The sequence below is a fragment of the Corvus brachyrhynchos genome, unplaced genomic scaffold, assembly GCF_000691975.1.
Source record: "Corvus brachyrhynchos isolate BGI_N302 unplaced genomic scaffold, ASM69197v1 scaffold4, whole genome shotgun sequence".
Classification (NCBI taxonomy): Eukaryota; Metazoa; Chordata; class Aves; order Passeriformes; family Corvidae; genus Corvus; species Corvus brachyrhynchos.
Genome location: NW_008237878.1, coordinates 1,358,416 through 1,360,690, shown reverse-complemented (window position 1 = coordinate 1,360,690; position 2,275 = coordinate 1,358,416). Strand labels below are relative to the sequence as shown.

General features: G+C 60.8%; 1 protein-coding gene across 1 annotated transcript in view; it reads right to left on the bottom strand.

Annotated features, from left to right (window-relative positions):
- Nucleotides 1-6: 6 nt before the first annotated feature.
- HYAL2 (hyaluronoglucosaminidase 2) overlaps nt 7-2,275 on the bottom strand; it is a 3,277-nt gene continuing 1,008 nt past the window's right edge. Inside the window, exons 2-4 of the mRNA XM_008632297.2 lie at nt 1,423-2,271; nt 710-799; nt 7-582 (exon numbers count right to left, since the gene is read on the bottom strand). Of these exons, the coding sequence (XP_008630519.1) occupies nt 151-582; nt 710-799; nt 1,423-2,271 (1,371 nt within the window). The 3' untranslated portion in view covers nt 7-150. The remainder of the gene's footprint in view (nt 583-709; nt 800-1,422; nt 2,272-2,275) is intronic.

Here is a 2,275-nt window from a genome sequence, read left to right as displayed (position 1 = left end):
CCCCATCCCCATGAGGGGCACCTGCACTGCAGCAGGGCGGGCAGAGATGGGACAACCACACAGCTCTCCCCGCCACCACCACAGTGAGGGACAGCCCTCCATAATTAGCTGCCTCCCAGGCAGCGTAAGGATATCTTAAATAGGCTCCTCCTACACAGAAAGGGGTAGCTCAGTCCAGGGCGTGTAGCACCAGCTTGCAATCAGCAACAGCACCCCAAGTCCCAGCGGTGCCAAAGGGCCAGGGGCATCACTGCGGGGCCCAGCACGTGTCTGGCAGCCACTGCCCTGCCAGCCCTGGTAGCAGTGGCAGTGAAAGTGGGTCCGTAGGAAGAGTATGTCAGCAGAGGAGAGCTGGCCCTCGGCCCAGAAGAGGGGCTGCTGGGGGTGGTCGTCATCCCGGCGCCGCAGCTGGAAGTTGGTAGAGTTGAGGTGGAGGAAGACATCAGCATTGCTGTCCTGGCGCAGGCAGCGACCCCGGCCCTGGCACAGCGTCGTGCTGCAGAGCTCTGCTGCCGTCGTGACATTCACAATGTAGCGTCCCAGGTCCCCCTCCAGGTAGTTTTTCATGATCTGGCACAACTCCTAGGGAAAGGGAGGCACCAGGGGCATGTTGGTGTGACCCAGGGAGAAGTACCTCAGATGGACAGGACAGCTCAGCCACTGGTCCTCCTCAGGGGGCATCTACCTCCCACACTGACCCCAAACTTACCCGGTTTTTGGTATCAACTGCATCACCCCACAAAATGGCCCCAGCTGCACCCAGTGCTGCGCTCTCTCCGATGGTGGAGATCAGGTCCGGCTGTGGGGACAGGGTCTGGTTAGTGCCCACAGACCCCATGCAGCACCCACAGCCCCAGCACAGTGTGCTCCAAAGTGTCCACTGCAGGATCAGCAGGACAAGACCCAATCCCTGCTCCAGGGAAAAGGGACTGTCCCAACAACTTGGGGACAAGGCTTCCCAACACTGCCCTCCTCCTCAGGGACTAAGCCAGCACAGCACAGGGGCTGGGGGCTCACACACCCCAGGGTTCCGGCTGCCAGGACCTGGGAGTCCTGCAGTACTTCCCAGGCACTTCCCTGGTGATGGTCACCATCGGTGCCAGTCATCCTGTTCGTAAGGGAAACAGTTTGTGGCACCCCATCATCCAGCCCAGAGAGGAGCTGAGCTGGGGGTCCTAGAAAAGGAGGCACCCCTCCTGCTCCCCAGGACCAGCCCCATGCCAAACGGTGCTGCTTCCCACCCACATGGGGGGGTCAAACCATGGGGTGCCCGTAACACCATGAGTACAGACACCAGCCTCCAGAGCCACCCTGCTCCACGGGAGCAAGGTGAGATACACAGGCAGAGGAACCACCTCAGCTGACCCCAAAGCCCAGATGCCCAGGGCTTGGAATGAGGATGTCCCAGTGGTACAGCCCTACCTGGCTGAGCACATTCAGCTTGCGGATGTAGGTGGGCCGGGTGTAGACGAAGACAGGTAGGGAGTAGTCATCATGGTGCTGTTGCGAGATGCGCATGGCCTCCATCACCCGTGCCCGCACAAACTTGCGGCTGTTGGGAGTGGAGTCCAGGAGTGGGTCGAGGTAGATGGAGGGGTAGAGCGCCATGCTCTCCTTCCAGAGCCACTCCAGCTGGTCATTGCGGGTCTTCTCCACATCTGGGCACTGCCCGGTGTAGCTCTCCTTGTTCTTGCTGTAGTCATGGTTGTAGCAGTCAGGGAAGAGGTAGAACCCCCAGAGCTGCTTGGGCCGGAAGCTCTTGGCCTTGCGCAGGGTGCTCACCATGAACTCCTGGGCAGCCGACTCGAACTCAAACACTGCCTGCTTGTTCACCTTCTCACGGGGCCAGGTGGGCTGACGCCGTAACACCAGTTCCTGTGATGCCTCCCGGTAGATATCCTTGGGCTTCCAGTTGCGAGCCCAGACAGGCCGCCACTCCTCCCAGTCGATGACGGCCAGCCCTTCTTTGGTGGATGAGCGGATGTACTTGTCGATGCCCTCCTGGAGGCGGGCGAGGTGCTCAGACAGGCTGCTGTTTTGGGGGACACCACCATTGACGGCCACACCTTGACGGTTGTAGTAGGGGTAGAGTCCCAGGCGTTCCTTGTAGAAGATTGTGAGGTTCTGCCCCACGAAGCCCTCGTTGGGGGAGGCGTACAGGTCGAAGATGCTGAAGTCGAAGGACACCTGGAAGCGGGGCTTGCAGTCCTGGGTGGGCACATTCCAGGCCACCAGGAAGGGCCGACGGGTCAGATGGGGGGTGGCCGAAGGCTTC